The 27,672-nt window shown below is 35.4% G+C and overlaps 1 protein-coding gene across 1 annotated transcript in view; it reads left to right on the plus strand.

Moving 5' to 3' along the window:
* The window catches only part of SPRED1 (sprouty related EVH1 domain containing 1), a 120,742-nt gene extending 94,461 nt beyond the window's left edge, over positions 1–26,281 (plus strand). Inside the window, exons 5-7 of the mRNA XM_047737637.1 lie at positions 3,999–4,151; positions 17,499–17,600; positions 20,804–26,281. Coding sequence (XP_047593593.1) covers positions 3,999–4,151; positions 17,499–17,600; positions 20,804–21,454 — 906 coding nt within the window. The 3' untranslated portion in view covers positions 21,455–26,281. The remainder of the gene's footprint in view (positions 1–3,998; positions 4,152–17,498; positions 17,601–20,803) is intronic.
* Positions 26,282–27,672: the final 1,391 nt, after the last annotated feature.

The raw sequence follows: 27,672 nt of genomic DNA on the forward strand, positions 1-27,672 counted from the left end.
GTGTTTTAATCGCATATGTGTGTGTGTGTGTGTGTGTGTGTGTGTGTGTGTGTGTACACATATATATATATGATATTGTAATTCTGTATCACAAACAATTGTGATATTGTTTGTGGCCAGCATAAAAGTAAAGCTCTAGAAAAATTGGAAAATTACTCAATCAAACCATCAAAGATAAGTGTTAACATTCCTTTTATATCCTTTCTATTATTTTTTTATGGTCATGATAATACTATAAATAAAATTTTATATACTGGCTTCTAAAAACTAAGTGTTTCCCCATATAGTGGATATTAGTCATAAGCCTAATTTCAAATAACTGCTCAATATTCCATTAAGTGGAGATACCATAATTTATGTAATGATTGCCATATTTTGGGATATTAGGGTTATTTCTTCATTTTTACTTTTACTATTAAAAGTAATTCTGAAAAAAATACTTTTGCCTAAAGCTTCGTCCTTTTTTCTTTGTAAGATTCAAGAATTTGTCAAAATGTTTGAATATTTTAAAAACTTTTATACATTCTACTTTTCACAAATGGTTGTTCGAGATTTTACTCATGTATATAGAATTAGCAGTGAATAAGAATGGCATTTTTACTTATTACTGCTTTTTTAAAAACTCTTCCAATATACATCAAAATTTATAACTTGCTGAAGGAGATATAATTAAGTAGTAGGAAAATACTCTCCTAGTTTGTGATTCTATAAAAATGTTAGTTTGTTTCTCACAGTTCAGGGATAATTGGCCTTATTGTAGATTGTAGACTCTGTAATAGATGGGGGAGGGGAGTTGATTGTTCTTACCATATAAGACACCTGAAGAATGTTTTCCTTATTTTACTAGCTGAGACCCATTTAGGTGTAGTTATAAATTCAGTAATTTACTATAGTAATTATAGTATACAGTAACTACAGTTATTAGGTTAATTCTAGCTGTTTTGGTAAACATTTTTAAGTAGAACTAAATTATTTGTTACCCAAATAATAAACACATTTTTATTTAATAATGAAATAATCAACACTCTTGATAGTTCCCTTTAAAAAAGATAGTTCCCTTTAAAAAAGAAATGCTTGGGGCGCCTGGGTGGCTCAGTGGGTTAAGCCGCTGCCTTCGGCTCAGGTCATGATCTCAGGGTCCTGGGATCGAGTCCCGCATCGGGCTCTCTGCTCAGCAGGGAGCCTGCTTTCTCCTCTCTCTCTACCTGCCTCTCTGCCTGCTTGTGATCTCTCTGTCAAATAAATAAATAAAAATCTTTAAAAAAAAAAATAAAAAATAAAAAAAAAATAAAAAAGAAATGCTTGTTCTTGGGGCACCTGGGTGGCTCAGTGAGTTAAGCCTCTGCCTTTGGCTCAGGTCATGATCCCGGGGTCCTGGGAACGAGCCCCACATTGGGCTCTCTGCTCAGCAGGGAGCCTGCTTCCCTTCCTCTCTGCCTGCCTCTCTGCCTACTTGTGATCTCTGTCTGTCAAATAAATAAATAAAATCTTAACAAAAAGTAAAAATAAATGTGTTCTTAATCAAAATGAAATGTGTTTTTGCATCATGTACAGAATATAAATAGAATAAACCCAAGTCAGTAGAGTAAAATACTTGTATTATATAACAAGTTTATGTTTGTTCAGATACAAATTTTTCAGTAGGCTTATCTTAAATCTTAAAATACTTTTCAATTAGATTGGAATTCAGTAAAAACAACCTGGTCCAAATAGTTGTCACCATTATAAGGATAGTTGTCACCATTATAAGGATAATTACTTTGTAGTTACTGCTGGTATTAGTACTACTTCTGCCACCACTACTGCTGCTACTGGAGCAATTCATGCTTGTTTACAAATTTTAATATTTTGAGTATTCCAATTAACCCCAAAGTTATTGGTGCAAATATATCCAGTTTATAATAAAACCATAATTTAGAGAAGTGAATTGCTTAAATTTTATACCTGAGTTGGATGAGACAAGTTTTTAACTTAGGCCCTTTCTCTAAACCTCCTCCCAGTCCCCCATGTTTTCTTCTATTCAGTCTGCTTATGATTTTTTTTTTTTTTTTTAGATTTTTTTTTATTTATTTATTTGTCATAGAGAGAGAAGCGAGAGTGAGCACAGGCAGACAGAGTGGCAGGCAGAGGCAGAGGGAGAAGCAGGCTCCCTGCCAAGCAAGGAGCCCGATGTGGGACTCGATCCCAGGATGCCGGGATCATGACCTGAGCCGAAGGCAGCTGCTTAACCAACTGAGCCACCCAGGCGTCCCTGCTTATGATTTTTGATAGTTACTTGAATTATTTTATTTTAAAAACTGTCTAGAACATTTTAATACCTCTCTTGAAACTTTTAACTCTTTCCAATTTTCATCTTACATTTTGAAAGAATGTTTGCTGGTTACTAGTATTTAACTAACTTATTTCTAGTAATTAATTTAGCATTAACTATCATAACTCACTGGAATAATTGTAATGGAAATTAGCTAAAAAGAACAATTAACTGAGTTTGACATTTAGTTTTTTTTCTTTTCTTTTCCTTTTTTTTTTTTTTTTCTTTTTCTTTTTCGAGAGAGAGAGCGAGCACAGGCAGAGTGGCAGGCAGAGGCAGAGGGAGAAGCAGGCTCCCCACAGAACAAGGAGCCCGATGTGGGACTCCATCCCAGGATGCTGGGATCATGACCTGAGCCGAAGGCAGCTACTTAACCAACTGAGCCACCCAGGCATCCCTTGACATTTAGTTTTAAGTGATATTACATTCTCAAATATATTTTTATTTATTATTTTTTAACAATTTCATTGATTTATTTGACAGAAAGAGAGAAGGCAAAAGAGGGATACAAGCGGGGAGTGGGAGAGGGAGAAGCAGGCTCCCTGCCAAGTAGGGACCCTGACTCCGGGCTGGATCCCAGGATCACAAACTGAGCCAAAGACAGACCCTTAACGACTGAGCCACTCAGGCACCCCTCAAATATTTTTTTTAAAGTTCAGTTGCTTTTAGTTTTCAGGGCATTTTCACATATATTATCATCTCACTAAATCCTTAAGAAAATCCATGTGATAAAATAGCATAGGTATTAAAAGTATTTGATAATTGAAGAAACCAATTCCACAGAAATTAAATGTCACAAGACTACTTTGTTCCAGGGCAAGGACTAGAACCTGCATTTATAAACTAAAATATGGTAGCTATTTTATTAATCTTATTACTTAGTTTTAGAGCACCAAATTTTTAAATGGTTTGTTTTTTTTTTAAGTTCATAAAGGTTTGCACCTTTAAGATTTTTAGCCCTGTAGTGATTATTCCAAAGTATTATTTTAAGTTAAGGCAGTGAAAGTATTTCTGTCATTTTTATTTGGCTTTCACAATCTTTTCAAATAATTACACAGTAACAGGAAAAGTAATGGCAAATAATTACTGCATTTCTTTAAACAAATTATGAAATTTCAAAAACATGTCATTAGGGCCTATCATTGAGCCTATCCCCTACCTAAGTCTCGTGTGCCTGAGTTGAATCAGCATGTTCAGGCTAATTAATTCTTTCATTCATTCAGTAAGATCATGGACTGTGGATTTCTTTTGATCCCCTGTATCATATAGCACAGCACTGTCCTTGGTACATGCTTTTTAAACTTACAAGACACACTTATATTGATATGTTTCTTCTCTGTAATAATTTCTTCATTTCTATGTATGTATGTCACTTCTCATTTAAATTTAAAGCTTCATTTTAATTAGATTATCTCTCTCACGTGGCATGATTACGCTTTTGATTCTTCCTAAGTTGTGTCTAGAAGGAAGCCCATTTTGCTCATAAAATTGGTTTATTATTAATATTATTGTTATTTTATTTTGACCTGGCTCCCTAATCATAATTATTTGAGTTTGGGGAATTGCCATTTATAGTGATGGTAGTGGTACTTAATGATTTGCTAAATACTTGCTAGACTGAAACTCTCTTACTTTGTTTTTGTTTATATTCTGGCAACTAATGAATTTGGGGGATTATTCCCATTAGGCAACTGAAGAGGACACTTCCAGTTCCCTAGTGAAAGATCATCTTTTCCAGCAAGAGACAGTTGTTACCAGTGAGCCTTATAGAAGCTCAAGACCTTCTGCCTTTGAAGATCTGAATGCCAGAAGAGTTTACTTGCAAAGCCAAGCCAATCAGGTGAGAAGATTAAATATTTTTCAGTGTGTTATTCATATGTATAGAAATTGGATATATTGGAGAAGAACATTAAGACTATCTGCCTTTGTCAGACAAAATAAACAACAGAAATCTAGGAGAATGTGATTAAATTAAACCATAAATTTGACTTTACATTTTTTTATTACAAAGGTGAAAAGGGAAAGTATGTTATGGTTTTATTATCTGGGAGGAAAAGCCATTTTAGCCTCTTAGGAACCAAAAGTTTCCCTAACTTTACATGAAGCTTCTCAGATTAGAGATATTATGAAAAATATCCTGAGCAAACATACCTGTTTTGGCAACTAGACTGATAAATTTCATTGAGTTCTTTCTTGTAGCTTACCTCAGATACTAGTAATGTACTCCTAAATCAACTTAGTGAAAGTGTTTCCTTTGGGTACTCAGTATACAATCTTCTAATTGTTCCAGTTGGTCTAAAAATGAGACCTTAATAGTAGGCTGTAACCCTGTTTTTCTGTCACTCACAAATGTTATCAAATCTGTTAGACCATTCATGACCCCATTTGTCTTAGTGATAGAAACAAATGCTTTCATTGTTAAATAAGCATTTTAACTGTTTCAATATGAAGTCATGTGGTTTAAACCATACCCAGTATATGTCTACAAAATCAGAAGCCAATCAAAGTGCTTTTTTAAAAAACGTTTTAGGGGCACCTTTAGGTTAAGCCTCTGCTCAGGTCATGATCTCAGGGTTCTGGGATCGAGCCCACTGTTGGGCTTTCTCCTCAGCGGGGAGCGTGCTTCTTCCTCTCTCTCTCTGCCTGCCTCTCTGCCTATTTGTGATCTCTGTCAAATAAGTAAATAAAATCTTAAAAAAAAAAAAATTAAAAACGTTTTAAAATACTCTTCTTGATAGATGTTATTTATAAGATGTATTACTGTCTGTTGGGATTGTGGCTATGACTAAAGCCCACCTGATTCTCATTTCATGATTCTCATTTTAACCTGAGGATCTCAAACATGCAGCTTCTCATTTCATGATTCTCATTTTAACCTGAGGATCTCAAACATGTTAGGGAAGAAATTTGCTTTGCATTTGCTCTTCCTTCTATCTGGAACATTTTTCTCCTAGATTTTCATGCGGTTTACCCCTCATTTGAGGTCACCTTTTCTATGAACCCTTCCCTGGGTACTCTAAATAAAATAACAACTTTTCTATCACTACTATATCTTTATTCTGCTTTATTTTTCTTCATAACATTTATCACTTCCTAACTTTAATGTATTTAATTTTTCTATTTTAGTTTGTTCCCTGATATCTTCAGAAACCTAGAAGTTTCTGAATAAAATGAGCCTCTAGTTAACATTTATTGAATGAGAGAATGGGTAAATGCTAACAGCATCAGCTTGGAAGCAAATGATGTTTTGGTTCGGTTTATTCCTGGTCTTATTCAGTGCTGGGAACTTGATTAATTTAGGATCACTTGGTGACTTTACTTCATTATATTATAATTTTTTAATTTTACACACAATGTATTTGCTTCAGAGGTACAGGGTGTGTGGTTCATCCATCTTATATAATAACCAGTGCTCAGTACAACACCCTCCCCAGTATCCATCACCCAGTTACCCCATCCCTCCACCCCCTCTCCCCATCCAGCAACCCTTGTTTCCTATAAGTCTCTTATAGTTTGTCTCCCTCTCTGGTTTTGTCTTGTTTCATTTTTTCCTCTCTTCCCCTATGATCCTCTGCCTTGTTTCTTAAATTCCACGTATCAGAAAGATTTTAAGATAATTGTCTTTCTCCTGACTTTTTTCACTTAGCGTAATACCCTCTAGTTCCATCCTTGTCCTTGCAAATGGCAAGATTTCATATTTTTGTTGGGTGCATAATGTTTCATTGTATATATTTACCCAATGGGGGTGGGGGGAGGGCAGCGCGGTGTGTGACTTTATTTTAATGACTCAGTGGCATTCCTCAGAATTCATTTTGAGAATAAATACAGCTAGGACTTTTGAGATGCTAGGCGTTAAGTAGCTTCTCTCTTTCCCCATTCCCACTCTTTCCCTCTGTCTTATTCATACAAACTCAGCATGACCCTTTATCTCTGTTTCTCTTTACATATCCATTTCATTCTTTTTTTCTGGGGTCTAGGTTCTTTGTTTCCTCATTGATTAGTAGTGCATTATGACTATTAGAATGTCAGGCTTAGCTCTTCAGTCAACATGACATTCCATCCTGGATCCCTATAGTCCCAAACCAATTCCATATTCTTATAAGAAGGAAGCCGATTGGTTCAGCTCAGGGAAGGTTTATTTATATATGCTACATAGCTCTCCATTCCAAGGTTACAGGATGGGCCAGTTAGGCAAAGAAGAAATAAAATGTTGCACACTATCCAACATTGCCACTTTTGGGCAGAGCTCCTGTTCTAGGCTGTCTTTTAAGTATATGGCTTGCCTTTGTGTCACGTGCCAGATCCTGGTTTAATCATACTTATGGCTGATTGACAAGAGAGTGGCAAGGCTAATCATGGCAACCCTTGAGCAAAGAGATGTTTCTTTTTGCCTTGTGTAAATTTAATCTGTATGTTTTATATTTCCTGCCTAAACTTGTTACTTTGCTGTTTTTCATAAGGTCTTGTTTGCTTAATAGAACCAAGCTAGGCACTGGGAGAAAAATTATTCCCTGGATGGAAATTTTTCCACCAGTGGGTGAGATCTTGGACTTCAGACAAAGGCAGATCTAGTTTTAAATCCTGTCCTTTTAATTTACTTCAGATTACAAAACTAATGCTCTCCGTCTTACTGTTTCCTCATATGTAAATATCAATGATAATAAAACTTACTCCCATAGTGTTATTTTAGGGATTAAGGAAGATAATTCATTCATGCAGACATTGATATGCTTTTGAAATATATACATGCGATAAATGCTAGAGCACCTACTATGTGCCAGGCCCTATTCTAAGTCCTGACAGTAGCTGTGAACAAGAAAAATAAGATCCCTAGCCTCATGAAGGATATAAATGCTAGTAAGGGAGATAGACAATAAATAAGTTAAAGCAATAATATTTCAGATAGTAATGGTGTTATGAAACAAAGTAATGGGAAATAGAATAGTAGGAATATAGAGGGGGACTTACATAGAGCTATAAGGTGATAGGGAAAGTCCTCTGGGGAGCTATTTATATGAAGATATGAATAATATCAAAACAAAACATAATAGTCATGTGAAAATCCAGGGGTGAGGGACGGGTATCCGAGCAGCAGCTTGTTATGTCAGAGAAACAGTCTGATAGACCTGCAGTTTAGTGAGTAAAGGTGGTAATATACTGCAAGTTATAGTTAGAGAATTTAGTAGAGTTTGGATAGAGTAGGCTATTGGGAGGAATAGGAATTTTGTTCTAGTTTCAATGAGAAGCAATTGGAAGGTTTTAAATCTCCAATTAAGGTCCCAGTTGCATTTTTAAAGCATTATTATGGCTTCTGTGTGGAGAATGGATGGTTAGGATGTGGTCATGAGTGGAATTAAGACCAATTTTGAAGCTACTGTTTTCATCCAGGTGAAAGATTTTGGTGATTTGGACTAGATAGAAATGATGAGAAATGGTTAGATAAGGAGTAAATTCTGGAAGGAAGAGCCAAAGGAGTCTGGATAATAGAGCCCAGGATGCCTTCTAAGTTTGAGGTCTAAGCAAGAGAATGAGTAACGATGCCATTATCTGAGATGGGCAAGACTAAGACAGTTACCTCTGTCACCACCAATATAGGACCACTCCCACTTCCCACTCCTATTAGCACAGAGTGAAAGACTTACCTAATATCCAGAGGTTGTATGTTAGGACATGTGGTCTCTTCTGTTCTGAATGATGTATATCATCATTAAATAAACTCGTGATTATTTCATGGTGAAAAAGATGAATCTCTAATCTTTCTTGGGATCAGATAGTTTTTAATTGTTTACTTAACTGAAGTTCCACTTTCCCCACTGTCCTCAGAATTTATAGCCCCTTTCATTTTCATGTTGGCCATTTTTCAAACACATTGGTATTGTCATCTATTGCAAGGCTTTTTTTCCCTCCTTCTCAGAAGATGAGACTCTTTTCTTTGATAGTGTTTGATTGTCTTGATTTGTTCTGTCAAACATATGAGTGTTCCCCCAGTACCTAGAACTGCAGTTTATATTGATATTCTTCATGTTTTCCCCTCTAATATCATGGTATATGAAGGTGGCATAAAGAAACCTGGTAGTATTTCTTCCTGGTGTTTATCATAAATTAAAAAATTACTGAAAGCAACACACTAATTTCAGAGAATCGTTCTGCTTTTACTTTGGAGGATGACTTTCATTCTCATATTTAATTATTTTCAGATTAGTTGTTAGAAGTATTATATGTGTTTTCATGTTTAATAATTTTATCTGACCTCTGTAATTGTCTTAGGAAATCAAGAAGACTATTTAAAATGAGATTTTTATAGTCTTTTGGTCTTTCATCAAGTGCTTTTGATTCCAATATTACACTTGAGCAGAAACAATATCTTTAGTTTTTGTCAGTGAAGAAATTCATGCATAGAATCATTAAGTAACTCTGAATGTCATTAGATTGATACTTGTTGACTGTAAGAATTCTGAGGTTATTTACAAATGTTAAATGTTTCTTCCTTCTACCTTCTTCCTCTTCTCCTTCTCTTCCTTTTTTATTCTAACTTAGATTAAAGTATTTCCTTTTATGGTAACCAGGCAGCTTTATATTTCATTAAATCTGATTAAGTATGGGCCCCTTGAACCTTATCATAGCTGGTCTCTACTGTATGCTGAGTACTATTGAAAGCACTTCTATAACTCATATTTCTCTTCACAGCAACCTCCATGACAAACTGCCTCATGGGGGATAGAAATTATCTATAGTTTATGCATGTTTTTGTCTAAGTTTACTATGAAATTTTATAAGAAATGCAAGAAAAATTAATTGGTACAAGAAGGAAAAAGTAATTTTAAGCCAGTTTCACTTTGAGAAAAATAATAGCAAAAATAGAGGCTGAAAATAGTTTGCATACCTTCTCCAGGGATTTTGGAATCAAAACAATCCATCTGGAGTCCTTATTTGCTCATTAGCATCTAGGCATCCTAGGAAATAAGATAGTTAAGATTGGGGGTATCCAGTTTAATACTATTAAATACAAAATATGTTCCAATATCTTGAGTGATGGGCAGAAAAACTCACTAGTGGAGGAGAGTGGGATATACAAACATTCTGAAGTAGACCTGTGATTCATATAGTTGAGCAGTGGGAAAAAACTTGGTGACTCTGACACAAAGTTACAATACTAATATCATTCCAGACCCTGGGAACTTATCTGGCCTACCTTTTTTGGCTGGGAGAACTATAAACTTTAAGATACTCTTTTGCCTGATGGAAGAGAAAAGAACTGAGCCCTTCTCCCAGCATGGCAATGATGGTAGTAGTGGACTGGTTGAAGAATATAGTGGCCTTGCAGAAAACTACAAAATAATGCTACGTCACTGCAGAGAGGGAAGTTAACAACATTTGCCAGGCAGCTCTTAGCATGGGGATTTTGAACATGGCTTCTGGAGCCAGACTGTTAGGATCTAAATTCCAGCTTCTTTACAGCTTTTCCTTATCTCTAAGATTGATGTGACATAGAGAAACGAGGGTTATGTTTTATGAGTTTGTATAACTAGACATTTAATTACACATTTGCTGATGTTAAAATAAGTGAACTCGGTTTATTAGGGATTAGAGTGGAGTAGGTATCCTCCTTTAAAGCTACAGTAGATATTAACTATGCATTTAATAAGTAATTACAGAGTTTCTTAACAGGAATAATGCACACTTAGATTTGGCACAGTCCTGTTATAGTGGTATACCACTTGTCCATTTGGATGTCCCCCAATAGGCCTCACAGAATGAATTACCCATATTACAGAGTCTGGCCTTAAACTTGAAGGTCAGAAACCATATTTTGTCAGGATGTTAAGACATGCGTCATCTTCCATGGCATAAAATAATCAAATTTAAGAAAAATGTTTAATAAAAATTAGAATGGAAAATTTAATTTAAGCTATCATGTGGACTGTAGTACTAGTGGTAGCTTGTTTTAGTACATTGTCTACAGAAAATAGATCTTCGTGAGATACTAGATGATTGCCAGAATCTAGCTTCATGCACACATGCTCAACAGAGTACTTACATGCTTTGGATGTTTAATTGCCTTTGACTGGATAGCTTGATGGATCTTTCCCTGCAACAGAATGATCTTGCCATAAGGACTAGACAAAAAGTACAAAGAGTCTGAGATTTTCATCCTGGCTAATAGGTTAACCTGCCGTTTCTATGGATGCTGACAGAAGATAAGACTGGTAGATGAGAGACAAAGGGCATTATTACTAACAGCACATTAAAGTAGCATGAGCTTCATGATTGCGTTGGTCCCCTGGCCTTCTAGGCCCCCTTGGGTTGGTGCTGAGATGCTCGGTAGATGTTGCATACTCAGTGAGTTTGCATCACAGCATTGGAACCCTGGGCTTAAGGAACCCAAGTCTTTTTTAAAGGACAGTAAGTTTTGCCTGACTTTCGCCAGGGAGGGAGACAGTCTTGTAGTCATACTGGATACTAAACAAACCTAACTGAAAACTGGGAAGACACTATATACTTCAGTGGTTTCACTTTACACACATCTTGGCATAGAAATAGTCTGAAACAAAGGCAAACAGTGCCTCTCCTCACCAGATCTGCAGATATGAGACCTCTGAAGAATTGTTACTTAACACTAGCTGAAAAAAACACTAGGTTTTTCCTCAAGATATGCATAGATAGGCATTGTAAGTATTTGTCTTTGACTCATTTTCTGTGCTTCTATAGGCTATTTAAATCCTTTTGATGGATAGGTACATTCTTTCAAAATGTTAATGCTCTCAGTCAGGTATTAGGTCAGTAAGATCTAATAGGCCTAGAAGCCATTATAGCTCTTGTACTCAATTTTGCTTACTTTCAAGTTCCTGAAGGTCATTTCATTGTGGACAAATAAAGGCAACATGTATCAGTGAGCTTCTGATGGAAGATTTATGACATATTTAATACATAGAAAACAATATATATAATGAACACCTGAGAAAACAGCAAACAACTTAAAGAGCACCCCCAGTCCCATCTCCTTGCTTTTCATTCTAGAGGTAACCATTACCTTGGGTTTTATTTGCTTTGCATTCCTGTGCTTTTCTTGGTAGCTCAATCACTTACTTCTTCTCTAGCCAGTGGGTATTTCAGTTGTTTGCATGTTTTTGTTGTTATTAGGCGTACTGCTAATACAAACTTTCCTGTTCTAACTATTCATATGCAAGACTTTCTTTAGCATGTATAGGAAACATTGACATTGATGTGTACAGAAGACTCTGAACAAATTAGACAAATTAGTCCATAGGATTCACGTGTTCTAGGAATAAGAGATATTGAGCATTTGTGAGATTATAGAAATAGCTGTGATTTTTCCTTTATAAAATGATTTTAACTAAGTGGTCTTCTATGACCTTGTTTATGAGTAATCTGAATAATAAAATTTTCAGTAGCATTTCTCCATTTTTAGTTTTATTTATGGTCAATATCTCTTAGTTTCTGGTAGTTTTTCACTCTCTTAAAGGGTGTTTTGATGAATAGATACTCTAAATTTTAATGCAACTGAATTTATCATTCTTTTCCTGATGGTGTTTCTACAAATTCCTCCTTATTATTTCCTCAAAAGATTTTCTCCCTATACTACAAGTACAAATGTATGATGTGTATCCATTATTATGGTATCATGGAGTTTTTTTATTGCCCTAAAAATTCTCTGTGTTCCTTCTATTCACCTCTACTCCACCCCACCAAAACACAACTCCTGGCAAACACTTATCTTTTTACTATATTAATAGTTTGCCTGGATCAGAAAGTCATATAGTTGGGCTCATAACGTGTATAGCCTTTTCAGATTGGTTTCTTTCAGTTAGTAATATACATGTAAAATTCTTCCAAGACTTTTTCTTTTTTTTTTTTTAAATACTGAATAATACTCTCTATTGTCTGGGTATACTACACTTTATCCCTTCAAAGCTGCTATAAACATTGCTGTGCAGATTTTTGCCTGGACATAAGATTTTGAATCTTTCAAGTAAATATCAAGGAGCACAATTGCTGGATCATGTGGGAAGAGTATGTTTAGTGTTGTAAGAAATTAGTAAATTGTCTTCCAAAGTAGCCGTACCATTTTGAATTCCCACCAGCAGTCGGTAAGGGCTCCTCTTGCTCCATGTCCTCCCCAGCATTTGGCATTCTAAGTGTTCTGAATACTGGCCATTCTACTAGTTGTGTAGCGGTATCTCATTATTTTAATTTGCATTTCCTTGATGACTTAAGGTATGCAGCATCTTCTCATTTGCTTACTTTCCATTTGTGTACCTTCCTTGGTGAAATACCTTTTGAGATCTTGGCCCATTTTTAAAATTGGGTTGTTTGGTTTTTTTATTGTTGGTTTTTAACAGTTCTTTGTATATTTTCGATAACAGTCCTTTATCAGATATCTTTTACAAATATTTTCTCCAGTCTGTGGCTTGTCTTATTATTATTTTGACATTGTATTTTGCAGAACAGAAGTTTTTAATTTTTAATGAAGTCCACATTGTCAGTTCTTTCTTTCATGGGTTGTGCCTTTAGTGTTGTATCTAAGAAGTTATCACCATTACCAGGGTCATATCTTCTGTTCCACTGATCTATTTGTTCTTTTGCTGATACCACACTGTCTTGATTAATATGCCTGGAAGTCAGGTAATGTCACTCTACCGGCTTTAATTCTCCTTCAGTATTGTATTGGGTATATTGGGTCTTTTACCTCTTTCTGTAAACTTTAGAATCAGTTTGTCAGTATCCACAAAAGAATATGCTGGGGTTTAATTAGGATTGCATTGACTCTGTAGACCAATTTGGAAAGAATTGAGGTCTTGATGGTATTGAGTCTCCCAATCCTTGAATGTGGAATATCTCTGCATTTATTTTCTTTTATTTTGTTCATCAGCATTTTATCGTTTTCCTCATACAGATGTTACATACATATTTTGTTAGATGTGTGCCCAAGTATTTCATTTTGTGGAGTGCTAATGTGAATAGTACTATGTTTTTAATGTCAAACGCTGTATGTTTATTGTTCATATATAGGAAAGTGATTGTCTTTTATATATAAATCTTGTATCCTATGGCCTTATAATTGCTTATTCTAGGAGTTACTTTATCAGTTCTTTCAGATTTTCTACATAGATGATTATGTCATCTGTGAACAAGGACAGTTTTATTTCTCCCTTCTCAATCTATATGCCTTTTATTTCCTTTTCTTGTCTTATTGCATTAGCTAGAACTCTACCTTTGGATTTAATCTTCTTTTTCTAATTTCCAGTGGTGAAAACTTAGATTACTGATTCTTTTCTAATATATTTGGATTTGGACTTCCTTCACTCTGTCCAACAATTTTCATTTCTGTTATGTTCAAAATACTACTTATTTTCTGTTGCTTTCTTCTTTGATCTATATGTTATTTAAAAGTGTGTTGTTTTGTTTAATCTCTGTATTTGGGGGGATTTTTCGCTTACCCTTCTGTTGCTGAGTTCTAGTTTAATTCCTTTGTGGTGTAAGAGCAGGCACTGTGTAATTTCTATTCTTCTAAATTTAGCAGTCTGTTTTATGGCCCAGAATGTGGTCTGTCTTGGTTAATGTTCATGTGAGCTTGAGAAAATATGTATTCTGCTATTAAGTAGTCTGTAGATGTCATTTATATTCACTTGATTGATTGTGTTGAATTCACTATGTCCTTACTGATTTTCTGCCTGTTGGATCTGTTCTTTTATGATAGAAGGGTGTTGAAGTCTCCAGCTGTGGTAATAGGTACCTATATTTCTCTTTGCAGTTCTATCAGGTTTTGCCTTGTGTAAGTTAATGCTCTCTTCTTAAGCACGTACACATTAAGGATTACAGGTCTTAGAAAATTAATCTCATAACATTATGTAATGCCCTCTTTATTTTAAGATTTAATGTAATCCTTTGAGAGAGAGAGTGTGCACAAGCAGGGGAAGAGGCAGAGGGAGACAAAGAAGCAGGCTCCCTGCTCAATGTGGGCTTCGATCCCAGGACCCCAGGATCGTGACCTGAGCCAAAGGCAGATGCTTAACCGTCCGACCCACCCAGGGTTTCCTTAGTGCCCCTCTTTATGACCAGTAACTTTGTTTGCTTTGAAGTATGCCTTGTCTGAAATGAATTAAATTTGCTTTCTTTGATTAGTGTTATTAGCATAGTGTATTATTCCCCTTCTGTTTACTTTTTTACTCTGTATGTATCTTTACACTTACAGCAGGTTTCTTGTAATTGGGTTTTAACTTTTTTATTCATTCTAACAGTCTGTATTTTTTAATTGGTAACTTTAGGGCATTAACATTCAAAGTGATTATTGATACAGTGGAATTAATATCTATATATTTTTTAGTTTTCTATTTGTTGCCCTTGTTTTCTGTTTCTCTTTTTTGTCTTTCACTTGTTTTCTGTCTATTGTGGTTTAGTTTTTCTTTTTTTTTTTTTGTCAGAGAGAGAGAGGGAGAAAGCAAGCACAGGTAGACAGAGTGGTAGGCAGAGGCAGAGGGAGAAGCAGGCTTCCTGCCGAGCAAGGAGCCTGATGTGGGACTCGATCCCAGGACGCCGGGATCATGACCTGAGCCGAAGGCAGCCGCTTAACCAACTGAGCCACCCAGGCGTCCCTCTATTGTGGTTTAATTCAACATTTTATATGGTTTCATTTTCTCTCCTTTTTAGCATATAAATTATATTTATTTGTTTGTTTTTACTTTTTATTGTCACCCTGTGGTTTGCATCTGTGTCCATTTTCAAAGAACACTAAATCACTTTACAGATACTGGGATTATCTTATAACAAAATAACCCTAACTCCTCCTTCCCATGTCTTACATCATTGCTTTCATTTATTTCATTTTATATGTGTGAGTGTGTGTGTATGTATATATATATACATATAATCATAAATGATTGAACACATTGTTACTGTTTTTAAATAACCTATTTGCAGCTCAGTTAAGAATAAGAAAATGAAATTGTATTTTATTGCGAAAATAAATTATTTTTTTTTCCTCAGTGCTCCTTTACTCTTACATAGATCTGAGTTTCTGATCTGTATCATTTTCCTTCATAACATTTCTTCATAACCTCATAACATTTCTTACAAAGCAGGTCTACTGACAACAAATTTCTTTAGTTTTTATTTGCCTGAGAAAGTCTTTATCTTTTCTGAAGTTTGTTTTTTGGCAAGGTACAGAATTCTAGTCTGACAGATTTTTTTCTTTCACCACTTTAAGTATTTCACTCCACTGTCTTCTGACATACATGGTTTCTGAGGATAAGTCAGATATAATTCTTTGCTCTTCTGTGAGGAACTTTTGTTTTTGTTCATTTTTCAGGATTTTTTATCTTTGAGTTTTTATAGTTTGAAAATGATATTCTTGAGTGTAGTGTGTTTTTTGGCATTTATTCTGCTTGGTGTTCTTTGAGTTTCCTGGGTCTGTGGTTTGATGTCCGACATTAATTTAGTTGTGAATTCTCAGTCGCTACTATTTTAAATAGCTCAGAGATTTTTTTTTTTCCTCAGTCATGTCCAGTCTAATAAGTTCAGCAAAGGCGTTCTCCATTTCTCTTAATGTTTGTGACTTCTAGCATTTCTTTTGATTCCTTATTAGTTTCTGTCTCTTTCCTTGTATTGCTCATTTATTTTTGCATGCTGTCTATCCATTAGAGCTTTTAACATATTAATCATAGTTGTTTTACATTCCTAGTCTGCTAATCCCAACAGCCCTGCTATGTCTGGTTCTGATGCTTATTCTATCTTTTCAAATTGTGTTTTTGCCTTTCAGTATGTTTTACAATTTTTTTTTTTTCTTAAAGCTAGACATATGATGTACTGGGTAAAAGGAACTGCTATAAATAGGCCTTTAGTATGTGTTGGGGAGGGGAAGCATTCCATAGTCCTTTGATTAAGTCTGTCTTTTAGAATGAGCCTATGCTTCTGGACTGTGAACTCCACAAGTATTTCACAGTTTTTTTCTAACTTTTTAGTTGGGTCACATGGTTAGAGTTGACTAAAGTTGGCTCTTTCACTTTTCCTAGGTCAAGTAGGCTCTGATAATATCCTAGGTCAGGCTCTGGTTAACTAGTTTCTCCTGAGGGCAGACCTTGTTAAAAAACAAACAAAAAAGGAGTATTACGACATAGTTACAAAAGGTTCATTTTCCCCTCCTCCTTCTGAAAGCATGCAGGGATTTCTCTGGTATTTACTGCAAGAACCTGGTTGAGCTCTTGGAGGTAAACCCCCAACAAAACTTCGGGAGCTTCACTTGGAGTTTTTAACTCAGTATGTACACTGAGCTCTGGAACCTCATCTATTATAGTTCAGGTTTTCCTACCTCAGCACTGGTTTCTGTTGCAGTTTCTGCTCATGAACCTACTCTGGTGAGCTGTGACTCCCTTTATTTTCCTGTCTGTTTCCAATCTTGGAGGCAGTGGTTCATACTGTGTCATCCTCTCTCTCACAGATCTGAGAAGAGTTGGTGATATTTTTTCTGTTTAGGTTTTTTGCTTGTTAGGACAGAATGGCAATTACTAAGTTCCTCACATGCAGAATCAGAAACCAGAAGTTCGTGTTACTTTGGAAATTAAAATTTTAATGTGTAAGGAAGGGTGCCTCAGTGGCTCAGTTGGTTAAGTGACTGCCTTCAGCCCCGGTCATGATCCTGGAATCCCAGGATTGAGTCCCCCATTGAGTTCCCTGCTGAGCAGGGAGTCTGCTTCTCTGACCCTCCCCCTTCTCGTGCTCACTCTTGCTCTCTCTTTCAAATAAAAAATAAAATCTTAAAAATAAAAAATAGGGATGCCTGGGTGGCTCAGTTGGTTGGACGACTGTCTTCGGCTCAGGTCATGATCCCGGGGTTCCAGGATCGAGTCCCACATCGGGCTCCCAGCTCCATGGGGAGTCTGCTTCTCCCTCTGACCTTCTCCTTGCTCATGCTCTCTCTCTCACTGTCTCTCTCCAAATAAATAAATAAAATCTTAAAAAAAGTAAAAATAAAAATAAAATAAAAATAAATGTGTGAGGAATGACCTAAGTTTAAAAAATAGGATAATTCAAGTGATGTTTTTTTCTTAAAACTGTTTTGAAAAGCTTCACTACTAATAGGCTATGAAGTTTTGGAATACATACTGCACATGGTTTTATTAAAAATAAATACATTCTCTTATCACTTAAGTAGAAATTGTTTATTTTTTAGATAACGTTCAGTCATCCAGGCCTAGACATTCAGAGCAGAAGTATAGAATATGTACAACGGCAAATATCCAAGGAATGTGGAAGTCTGAAGTCCCAAAATAGGGTAAGTTCTTAGTTTTATCTTCTGATATAGAATATAACTAATTAACAAATAGGTGAAATTTTTTAGTCCTTCTCATTTTCCATGTAGCTGAATTATACTAGAAAATTTTTTTCATGTGTACATTTGCTACATTTATGATTATAAACATTATTTAAACTCAATCCAAGTTTCTGGTTTGAGTCTGGGGATTGCCCCTGTGTGTTTATCACTGGATAAAGCTGATAGGAATTATATATTGGTAATTTAATAGACTGTATCCACCATTCCTGTAGCCCAGATCTGGAGGGTTTTTTTTAGCCCCATTTCCATAATATCTTGAGAATGGAAGTTTGCCTCAACCTGGATCAGGTGCTTTCCTGTAGACCGATCACTGTGTCCAAGGGCTAGGACTAGGAAATGTGACTACAAGAAGCCCACTTGTATAGGTAAAGGGGAAAAGGTCATTTTGATTTAGACCCCATTTGGTTTATCTCCAGAAAGATTTAATTTGCTCCTGGGCCTAGGAAGACAATATACCCAGAAAGGGGGTGGGAGAAGGTTAGAAGGGGAGAGAATGAGAATAAGTGGGTGTAATGTGTTTTAAGTCATTTTCAGAGACTCATATAGCCAAGCTATATATATGTGTATCTGTGTGTTAGTTTGCTAGGGCTGTCATAGCAAAGTATCAGATCAAGTGGCTTAATAAAACAAAATTATTTTGTCACAAAATCAAGATGTTGGCACATTTGGTTTCTTCTGAGCCTTCTCTTCCTGGCTTGTAAATGTCTGCTTCTTGGCCGTGTCCTCACATGGTCTTTCTTTTGTACATCCACACCCCTGGTGCCTCTCTGTATGTCCAAATTTCCTTTCCTTTTCCCTTCCCCTCCCTTCACTTCTGCTCCCCTACCTCCTTCTAAAAAAAATTTTATTTATTTATATTTTAGAGAGTGAGAGAGAACGCGTGTAATCAGGGGGAGTGGCAAAGGGAGAGGGAGAGAATCTCCAGCAGACTCTTGGCTGGACGGAGATCCTACGATCCCAAGATCATAATCTGAGCTAAAATCAAGAGTCAGAAGCTTAACTGACTAAGCCACCCAAGCCCCCCAAATTTCCTTTTCTTAAAAGTATACCAGATTGGATTAAGACCCATGCTAACGACCTTACTTTAATGTAATCACCCTTTAAAGGCCTTATATGTAAATGTCACATTCTGAAGTATTGGTCTCAACACATGAATTTGGGAGTACATGGTTCAGCCCCTGACATTCCGCCCTCTGCTTCCTCACATTCATCCCTTCTTACATGCAAAATAAATTTATCCCATCACAACAGCCCAAACATCTTAACCCATTCTAGCATCAGTTCTAAGTCCTGCATCTTATCTCAGTATCCTCTAAGTTGAGTGTGGGTGAGTTGCAAGGTGTGATTCATCCTAAAAGCAAAATTCCTCTCTATCTGGGAACCTGTTAAGGGAGATAAATTACCTGCTTCCAAAATACCGTGATGGGAAAGGCATAGAGGAGATACTTCATTTTGAAAAGGGAGAAATCTTAGAAAGAAGAAAGCAGTTATGAGTCCTAAGCAAGTCTAAAACCTTAGCAGGGCAAATTCTTTGAAATTTTAAGGCCTGGGAATAATCCTCTGGCTTTGGCTCAGTGTTTTGTCCTATGGGCCCAGCAGAGTGGTGACCCCAAATCTTTAAATCCCCAATTTGGTGACCCCAAATCTTTAAATCTTTAGCAGTGGATGATAGCCTCACACCTAGGTTGCAGGTGTTCTGGCCCACTGAAACTGAGGAATTGCCCTATGAAACTGAGGAGAGAGTCTCACCCTTGGGATCATTTTTCCTTTTCTTAAAAGATAACACATGTTTTCATTCAGAAAGCTTTATTTGCTAGTCCTATAAATCCGAGAAGTCCAAAAAAGCCTTTCTTGGTTCCATGCTACCTCTGTTCCCTGTAGTCCATTGTGGCAGTGCTGTAGCTAAGATAGTTGATTGGATTCAGGAAGCACATCATAATCTCTTTATTATATGATTGGTCAGCCATACCTTTGATATTCTCTCTAGAACTTGCTTTCTCAATTTTTGCACTACCCATCCCTGGAGAATTTTCCAATTCTTTAAGATCTCTTTCCTTTCTGACTGAAATTTTCTACTTCAGTTATCCCTTTCCTCTCACATTTTAGTGTTCGCCACAAGAAGAAACTGGGCACCTTCAACACTTTGCTTAAAATCTCTGCCGAATATCCAAGTCCGTCATTCATAGGTTCTGTCTTCCACAAAACACTAACATACAGTTCATCCACATTCTTTACCATTTCATAACAAGTATCACCTTTCCTCCATTTTCTAGTGTGTTCTTCATTTCCATCTGAGCCTTCACCAGAAGCACTTTTAATGTCTGTATTTCTTTTTTTTTTTTTTTAAGATTTTATTTATTTATTTGTCAGAGAGAGAGAGAGAGAGCATGCATTCGCACAAGCAGGCAGAGTGGCAGGCAGAGGCTGAGAAGGAAGCAGGCTCCCTGCCGAGCAAGGAGCCAGATGTGGGACTCCATCCCAGGACCCTGGGATCATGACCTGAGCTGAAGGCATCGGCTCAACTGACTGAGCCACCCAGGCGTCCCTAATGTATTTCTAACAATAGTCTCTTCAAGGCTTTTTGTAACATGCACTTCAAAACTCTGTTTGCCTCTACCCATTTCTACAGGCATTTCCACTTTTTTAGGTACTTACTAACAGCAATACTCCAATTCTTGGTACTAGAATCTGTATGAGTCAGGGTTCTCCTGAGAAACAGAACCAACTAGTTGTGTATATATATATATATACACAGAGAGAGATTTATTTTAAGGAATTGGTTCATGGAATAATGAAGATACATAGGCAAAATATGAAGTAGGCTATCAGGCTTGAGACCCAGGGAAGAGTTGCAGTCCCATCCAGAGGCGGTCTGCTAGCAGAATTCTGTCTTGCCTTGGGGTGCTCAGTCTTTATACTATTAAGGCCTTCAGCTAATTGATGAAATCAGTCTGTGTTGTGGAAGATAATCTGTTTCATTCATAATTCACCATCTTAAAGATTAATCTCATCCAAGAAACATCTTCACTTAAACATCCAGAATAACGTTTGATCAAATATTTGGGCACTACAGCCTAGCCAAATTGACATACAAAATTAACCTTCACTGTTCTTATTGCCGTCTTCATCTTTTTCCTTTTTAGGTCCCTTTGAAATCAATCCGTCACGTCAGCTTTCAAGATGAGGATGAGATTGTCAGAATAAACCCTCGAGATATCTTAATACGTCGGTATGCAGACTACAGACATCCTGACATGTGGAAAAATGACTTAGAGAGAGATGATACTGATTCCAATATTCAATTTTCTAAACCAGACAGTAAAAAATCAGACTATCTGTACTCTTGTGGAGATGAGACTAAGTTAAGTTCACTCAAAGACTCTGTGGTATTTAAGACACAGCCTTCCTCATTAAAATTTAAGAAGTCAAAACGAAGAAAAGAAGATGGTGAACGTTCCCGCTGTGTATACTGCCAAGAAAGGTTTAATCATGAAGAAAATGGCAGGGGAAAATGTCAGGATGCTCCAGACCCTATTAAAAGATGCATATATCAAGTTAGTTGCATGCTCTGTGCAGAGAGCATGTTATATCATTGTATGTCAGACTCAGAGGGAGATTTTTCTGATCCCTGTTCATGTGACACTAGTGATGACAAGTTCTGCTTACGATGGTTAGCCCTAGTAGCTTTGTCTTTCATTGTACCATGTATGTGCTGCTATGTCCCCTTGAGAATGTGCCATCGTTGTGGTGAGGCATGTGGGTGCTGTGGTGGGAAACATAAAGCTGCTGGATGAAAGGATCCAGTGCCAAAATGAGCTTAAATTCTTTGTTTCCAGGAATTAGCTAACTTGGATTTGTGGAAGCTTTTGGCAAGCAATATGAAATCTTGCCTGGTGTCTGGGGCCACACGTGGAGGAAGCAGAACTTGTTAGTTCTTGGCATTTCACAAATGCTAGCCATGCCTAACTTTTTCCCTTCAGTGCATGGCATGTTTTGTTACAGGTTGTAAAGAGTATTTGCAAAAGGAAACCATTTCTGGTTATTGGCTATAAAAAGTGAGCATAAAATATCCAACCTAAAAGGGATTAATTTTTGGCTTTTTTGTATATTTATGCATTAGGTGATGGGACTTTTAAAGTTTTGAATTCATTAAGACATAAACTAAAAGTGCACTAAGGGACAGTTGATATCAATCTAAGAAAGTTAACACTTGGGAATTACAAGAAATAAAACAAGTACAACTAAATCATTTATTAGTTGTTTTTTGAAAGTGGTTTTATGTATAAATAACAAATGTTTATATTTAACTAAATATAAGGTACGAATTATCACATATTAAACTTTTCTTCCCCTTCCTAGTTCTCAAGTAGATGTACATATATCTACTGTCACATTCCATTATGTTTTGAATATTTTACTCATCTAGTTAATCATGTTTTTATTCCATGTGAATGATTTGCTATTTTCATCCTCATTTCCCTTTGGCTACAGTTTATATTGAGTTCTGTCTGTACATTCTGGTAATCTAAAATCTTTAAAAAATATCCTAATAGCCTTGAGTGACCAATTTTTTTTTAAAGCACAGATGTAATTGCCTAATGTTCTGATGGGAACGTAACACTTATTTTTATATAAAAAGAGACTGAGTAAACATTATAGAAAAAAGTGAGGTTTTGGGTTCTTTTGTTTTTTTGTGGTATTCAACCAGCAAGTTGTTTTCTTTCAGAGTTTCCTCCTTCAAAAAAATCATATTGCATTTACAAATGTTTTACAAGGCAAAAAGTGTAACTGGATAGTTCATGTAAAAGTTTCCTCCTGAGATCTCCATTTATCATTCTGCTAAACTAGAATATGTTCAGCTGTAATTAATAATTTTTAAGCTTAATTTTCAGTGCTTATTATTCACATAACAATAACTTTTCCCAGTTGCATTTTACTTTATTTAAACTTGCCAAAAGCAAAATTTATGTTAAAGTATATACTAAACTGCCCCAGGAACGTATTTAATCCAACATTGTGAATGAAATGTCTTGTACATATAATTTTATTTCTTTTGCAGAGCATTGTATTACTGGATGTTTTATTTACTAAGTAGTTGGATAAATGTTCCAACAAATGGTTTAAAGTAGTTGGGGTCAATTTGTCTGGTTGGTTTGTTTTTTTGTTGTTTTCTGTTTTTTGTTTTCTTTGTCTTTTTAAGTGTTACATTAAAACTCTAACAAGTAAAGGGTTCTTTAAGAACATTCCCTTAGAGGGATAAAGTTGAGAAGTGTGCCTTTTTTTTAATGGCTTGAAGTTTCAGAAGTGGTAAAATTAAAATCACACTACCATTTGAAGCTCATTTCTATGCAGGTTTTAAAATGTCATTTATGTATCATTCTTTTTACATATCACACTTAAGCTTGTGTTAGCTTTCTTCTTTTGCCCCAGATCAAACTGAACAATGTATATAACACTATCTGTCTGTAAAATACTTTTTTTAAAGAAAGCATTTATATTTATATGACAGCTTGAACTGACAACATTGTGTATATAGATCATCTTGAAGTATTATTTCACATTGAAAAGAAGAAAAATATATTGATAACTATAGATGTTATGAAGAAGAGGTTATTTCTAGTTTTGTACTAAAAATCAATTGGATGAACTAAATCCAAAATATGACACTGTAGCAGCAGTTTTAAGACTTATTTTTACTGTTTATATAATTGAACACTGCTACACCAGATGATCTTCATCCTTGAAGTTTTCAGCTAAACTTGGTTTCCTAGAATAGACTGTTAACTTTCAAAATTACTTTTTACTGGTAAAATGGAAATATTGGTTTTCCTTGTGAGTGAATTTTCATATTTGTAAGTGCTGAGTTCATAATTCAGGTTTGAGCAAGGTGTGAATAACTGAAGAAAATAACTTGCTGGCTCTATAGGAAAATGCTGTGGAAATGAACTGTGTATATACTTCTGGGAAGAACAAATTTAATCATTTCTTCTGTTAAGCACTAATCAGTATAGTGCAACTCCTGGTTCTGTACTGTATTTTATATGCAACATATATGCTTTAATATTTTAATGTTTGTGCATTAATATTTTCAATTTGTTTAACCACTTTGCTGCTAAGATTTTGCCATCCCATTCCCATTTTTTCCTTTACAATTTTAAACAAGTTTCTTCATTAAAAACTATGGTGATGAAATGGTTTTTATTTCACCTTGGATCTTTATAGATAATACACTCAAATTCCAACCCAGTCTAGAAGACTGATAATATAATGTTATCTGAATCCCTATGTGGAAATGTTCTTTTGAGTAAATTAGGACTATGTGGGGGTGGGGGGGAAGGATAGTTTAAATTTCTCATTTTTAAAATGTGTATAGGTATGTTCAGGAACATTTTCTTCTGCGTACAGACTTGGCACTGCCAACTGGCTTTTCCTCTGAAACCTTTCTCTGCTTTTTAATCTGGCAGTATAAGCAAATGGCTAAACCAGCTTAAGTTATAGTAAATATTGAAAATGAAATCCTCTAGATGGCATAACAAGAAAGACTTTGGTCTGATGGCTCGTTGTGTTCAGAACTGCTAATTAAGTGATTTTTCTCCTGCCTTGACAGGGGAATCATTTGAGGCTGAAGAAATACACGGTATGGAACTTCAGCACCACCTACTGGATGATTTATAGACCAGAGACATGAGGTGGCAATCAGGATCTAATAGGGTTCATCACTACTACCAATAAAAAGGGCTATTTAAGTAGTGGTCACCTCCAAACAGAGAAAGCAAGAGTAAGAAATACCTTAAAGGAACTGTAAAACGAACGTTTTCTCTAATGTGTCTTTTGGTCACTGAAAGATTTTAAGCACTTTTTTCTTACATATCCTGTCTTAAAATATTTCTTGATATTTGGAACTGGCAATCAAACTTAATGGATGTGCCGAAGCATTTATAAAACTAATTCTTTTAACGTGCAAAAGCCATTACCAAAATGGTATTCTGATTTTCCTCCCATTACCAACCAGGGAGTTTTTTAAAAAAATAAATAAATAAACAGCACCTATATTTGATCATGACAACTTCAGAGAATGTGTGTATGTCTCTGGGATGATGTTGGGACAGGGGTTAAAATTTAAAGGGGAAAACTTGAAACTACCTATTTTCATTGGTTATTCAGCAGTGCCTAAAAAGAACTTTTGAAGTAATACAAATGCACTTTCAATTCATGTGTAGAGTGCCATCTGATATCTTGGGTAAGTCTTGCATTTTTTCTTTTATTCCCCACCCCACCCCCTTAACTGAATGCCACAGAAATGTTTTCTAATATCCACATGTCTTCAAAGTACAGGAAACATGTCCTTTCCTCCAGATGGGCAATTTAAAGGATGTTTCTTTTGTTGAAATTTTTTTCTTTTGTTGAAATTTTTGTTGAAACTTTAGGCTTTGTGATTACTCTTTGGAATATGTGGGTAAGACTGAGTTTCTAATTTTAGCCCAAAGATGCATTAAGTAAGTGTAACATTTTTCAATATAAAACTTTGAAAACTTCAGTTACCTAGAAAACAGATTCTTCACTAAATATTCTCATTCTTAATTTGACCTCCAGGATCACATTTCTAAGTAGAACGGAAAGCACTAGAAACTTGCATTGTTGTTGCACTTAAAAAAAAATTGGTCTATAAACCATGATAATAATAGTACCTTAAGGTGTTTTGCAGTGACTCAAAACATTAAGAAATCACAACCTGAGGTGATTTATATAAACCAAAAAACAACAACCTAAAAAGGGCTTTAAGGTATTAAGGTACTGTTTGCCTAGCAGCCAGGTGGTTATAAAACTTTCATATGCTTTGATACACTGATGTTAGCCATTGTTCCTGAAAGCTCCTTAAATTGCGTAAGTTGCTAGTTTTGAAACTTTTCAAGAATAATCTAGTTGAAAAACCTTTGTATTAAAGATTCACATAGATTTTTGTGAACATTGCCAGTATGTAGTGTCATTTGCTTTCTATTCTTGACCTCAAAAGTGCCTCACTTGTATATTCCATTAAAAGCTTGACTGCATTCTTCCTAATAAGCAATGAAAAATTGTTTAACTCATGTCCTAATGTATCTCTTTAGATATAGTTGATTAGCTTGATAGTTTGGATATATAATGTAAATATGCATATATAAGTTTGTAACTGTTTTTGTTACATCATACCCATGTAATTGGACATATCAGATGATATAAGAATTTGTTTTTAATTACCTGATTAAACCTATCATGAAATACAAAAGGACTTTTTCTTAATCTTCTAGAGGATAACAAACTCACATAAGAGAGTAATTTCTCAAGGAGAAAGCAGTAGAAATGGACTTTTTGGGTAATTTTTTAAGGTAAAAACTGAAAGTTCATGTGTATAGTTCATCTTATTGACATTTTATTCACCCTTGATTGTATCCAGATTTTTTTAATGGTCTGTTACTTATAAGTAGGTAAATACAATAAATATAAACATGTTATATTTATTGGTTTGGGAACATGTTACCACTAAATCTGGATTGAATGATATGTGGGATATTTTTAACCCAAGACTACTACTGATTTTTTGTGTGTCCTACTTGGTTTCAGAGTTTCATCTGTAATATAAACAAAAAGAACTATTCTGGATGAAAAATTAATAGGACAGTACTCAAAAATGATAGCATATTTCAACACCAGAGTAACTTTTAGATTACTGTATTACAGTTACATTTACTTGAAGAATCGAGAATTAACTGTTTGCCATGGATTATGAAATGTAGTTTTATGTGCTTATTTACAGGTTTTCAGAAATTTGCTTTATATTCTTCACAGTCAAGTTAATATCCACAAGTAAGTAGAATAGTTTTTACATCGAGAATTCAAACTAGGGTTTCTGCTTGGCCATCAGTATAGTGTCATGCTCACAGTGGTCCTAAAAGAAAAAAACACTGGTATTAATAAAAACTGGAGTTGACTCCTTTAAAATTAACTGCTTTAAGATTTGCAGTTTTATAGGGATCCTTTGAAATGATGGCTCAAAAAATATATTAACAATAAAAGTCTAACAAAATCATAGTTGAAATGGTGTTTTCTTTTGTCTCTCAGGTTTTATTTTTGTTATGTAATATATTTTAAATGATCACTTTCAGTTCTCAACACCATAATGAAGTATTGCCTTCCTTTTTTTTTTTTTTAATTAAAGAGGAGGTTTAGGCTTCAAGAGATTAAAAAATATTCCCAACATCGCATTAGAAGCACCAGGATTTGAACCAAATTGCCTTACTTCAAAATCTATGCTTTTAGTCACAATACAATTTTATGTTTTATTACATGGGTTATGGATGTACTTAACAGAATAATACTATTCTGTTAAAATGAAATTTTATTTAAGCTGGAAAATTATATAAGGGAATAACTTCTTAATTCCCACTCCTTTTTGTTTCAATTCTGGTTCCCCTATTCATCTGTCTTACTAAGTTGTGATGCACTGTCTGGCTTGTGGGGGTCCTTAAAACTGGGAGAATAAGATTGTGGTAATACTTCAACGTACCAAGATTTATCAGTTGGTGCTGATCCAACAGAAAGTACTGAAGACATACATGCTGTCCAGTGTGTGGTATTGTTCATTTTGCCCAATTGGATGTCATTTCCTTGAAGATTATGAGGGATTCTTTATCACCAAAGCAGTGATACTTCCTGTTGAGGCAGTAGGAAACAATATTCTCAAATGAGTCTTCTCCTGGATTCTGGACTCTTTATTTAAAATAGTTAGCCATTTGTATGTCAGCTATTCCACAAAGTCTGTATTTGAACCGAGTTGCATTTAGTGTCAGGGCACCTTATACCCATGTCACAATGAGGTTGGTGTCCCCCTTCCCTCAAACTTAATTTTAACCTAGAAGTAATTTACAATAACCAAGAGGTTATGTGCAATTTGAAAAAGGAAGAATTCCAGAATTCCTAATATTGAAATAAGATCATTCTAGATGATAAAACTTAAGGAGACCTGTTTAATTTC

This window comes from Lutra lutra, chromosome 7 (assembly GCF_902655055.1).
Source record: "Lutra lutra chromosome 7, mLutLut1.2, whole genome shotgun sequence".
NCBI lineage: Eukaryota > Metazoa > Chordata > Mammalia > Carnivora > Mustelidae > Lutra > Lutra lutra.